The 2,676-nt window shown below is 40.6% G+C and overlaps 1 protein-coding gene across 1 annotated transcript in view; it reads right to left on the bottom strand.

The window, feature by feature from the left end:
- Positions 1-1,327: 1,327 nt before the first annotated feature.
- LOC109589213 (uncharacterized) overlaps positions 1,328-2,676 on the bottom strand; it is a 2,442-nt gene continuing 1,093 nt past the window's right edge. Inside the window, exon 2 of the mRNA XM_020005322.1 lies at positions 1,328-2,640. Coding sequence (XP_019860881.1) covers positions 1,460-2,640 — 1,181 coding nt within the window. The 3' untranslated portion in view covers positions 1,328-1,459. The remainder of the gene's footprint in view (positions 2,641-2,676) is intronic.

Here is a 2,676-nt window from a genome sequence, read left to right as displayed (position 1 = left end):
GAGGCTGCACATGTCAGATACGGTAAACTTGTCCCAGTTGCAGGAGCTATCGGCAAGATCGACTTCAAATATCGTATTAATGAGCCCGTATTTCTTGTTCTTCTGGAGACCGACAGGGACTTTCTCTGTGTTGTAGATGCCAGTTCCTTTCACAAATCCCTCACTGACTTCCGAGAATGAGTAAAAGTGACTAAAATCCTCCTTTTCCTTCCGGAGATATTCCACGAAATCATCATCGACACGTGTCAGATGAGCAAAAGTGGCTACAACAATATCCTTGATGCCACACTTCCTCACCTGATGCAGAATGTCAATCTTGTTCTGTAGAGTGTGACTGCGTAGCTGTCCCACGGTGCTCTCCCTGATGGAGTTATCTAGACAAAAGAAGTCAAGGTTTCTGAGCCTCTCTCTCTTTTGAACTCGGACTGTCTCAATGTGCTGGACTATGGTGGAAACCTCTGAGTCTATATCCACTACAGACATACTGGACCAGAGCCTTGTCCCTTCTTAATGATCTCTTCTTTCTCCTCAAGTTGTGGTAGAAATGGCAGCAGTAGTTTTTCTCCTAAGGCTTTATAGTAACTGTAATGATATTCATAGCTGATTGCATCCTACACAACCACACACAAATTCTACTCATGATATTAATTGGAACACAAACCAAATTCCATTGCACAAATATGTAAGTCATTAAAACTTGAATTTAATATAAAATAATCAGCCTGGTCATCAATAATAACAAATCCACTACAATTATACACACGGCACACGCCAATAGCAAAATAATAGTAAATATATGAGCATGTATGTACATGCTTAAATTGCTTAAATGCAAATCTCAATTTGATAATAAACTGTTGGCATGCGAATTAAAAATAAAGCCACACACACACAAAATAATTCTAAGATTTAATAATGATAGAATTTAACATGTTGTAACATGTATAATGCAAGGGTGTCAAGTAGTCATAAAATACACCGGTGAAATAGAATTATTAATAAAATAAGCAAACAATAATTAGAAATATTTCTCTGAGAAGTTTTGCAGCAATGGATGTTTCCACTAAAACCATCAGGTTTATGTCGAATCAATAATAATGTGAATCAACGTGCATTTTTTGTTCCCAATAGTCATCATGAGTCATCAAAAGCCGTAGATTGTTGTACTTTACTTTTAACAGGAGAAACTCAATCCTACTTGCATCTAGTTTAACGGCTTCCAATTGCTCTCCAACATCGTAACTCTATTCCTAACTATGGACATCCTTGCACATGATGATAAGGTTGTTGCCTTTTAATATGTTGCTATTATTGTTATATTTATTGCTTGTTATTGACTTGTTGCTAGAATTATTACTGTTGTTAAAGGTTTTACAGGAAAAAATAATTAAGAATAACAAAAACATATTAGAGTCCTGAAATTTCAAAAGAGTTCAGTGTATACATCACGAAGTTTCTATTAAAGCCTTTCCTTTATAATCTTTTCATCTCTCATAGCAGGAATGAGCCCCTCTTCAAATGCAATAGACAGCAGTACATCAGGGTCAGTAGTCTCTGGATATTGGCACAAGGCCCACTTGATATACACAAGAAACTCGTACCAATCAACATATCCATCCTGATCCATATCAAGGGCTTTCATTGCCTTCTTTGTTCTATCACACCTATAGCAGCCAAAGTAAGGGGCCATGAAGCCATGATAGAATGAGTCAAAGAGAAGCATCCCATCTCCCTTGTCAATGCCTTCTTCTTGATCATCCCAGTGATCCCATTCTTTCCTTATCTCATCAATAAGGCCTTGATGATGAGCTAAATTGTCGTTAAGATTAGCTACCACTTTGCCCATTTCAGGTGTCATCTTGCCACCTGCTTTATCAAACAGGAGAGCAATACCAGCTGGACTGTGATACTCCTCCTTCTTACCAGAGCGAAGATCAAGGAGCATTTGCTCTTTCATTTTGCTACACAACTCATCGTTGAATTGCTCATGGTCTCCAAAAAGATTAACCAATCTGTCCTTTATCATCTCAACCGTAGCTAGTGTTGTTATCCTGTTTGGAGTCTCAACCCCAAAGAACTCGGCAAGATCAAAGTCGCCCACTCCAGCAGACCCGAGGACCAAATCGACCGCTCTTTCCCCATAAACAACCTGTTTAGGATGAGGAGGCTTACCAGTTGTTAGTTTAGTGACAGCCATAGCTGCATTACGAAGCTGAGTACAATTATACTTTTGGAGTATCTTTGTGTTGCCAAGTCTAACAAGATTCATCATCGTCACTGCTGAAGAGGCATGACCAAGAGCCGCTCCCTCTTCACAGAGGCTAGCCCAAACGCCATCGGCTCCGGCTCCAAGACAATCCAGCTGGGACGCAGTCTGGAGGTCCCACTTCTGATGTATGTGAACCAAGAGTCTACCCTCAGGCCAACCACAGGAGACCATTATCCTACGCACACTGGTCGTCCATGCTTCCAGTTCCTCTGGTAGGTACTCGCCCATTGGATCCTCGAATAGGAGACCAAACATCCTACGACCTTTAGGAAGAGAAGAGAGGAACCGGACGATCAAGAGGGCCCTTTTGGGATACTTTGACATGGCAATCGGGAAGTCACGAAAGTTGAGCAGGACTTTACCGTCCGGAGATATCTCATCAAAGACGTAGTTCATCCACTTTACTA

This window comes from Amphimedon queenslandica, unplaced genomic scaffold (genome assembly GCF_000090795.2).
Source record: "Amphimedon queenslandica unplaced genomic scaffold, v1.1 AMPQUscaffold_11540, whole genome shotgun sequence".
NCBI classification, from domain to species: Eukaryota; Metazoa; Porifera; class Demospongiae; order Haplosclerida; family Niphatidae; genus Amphimedon; species Amphimedon queenslandica.
This window is presented reverse-complemented; position numbering and strand designations above follow the sequence as displayed.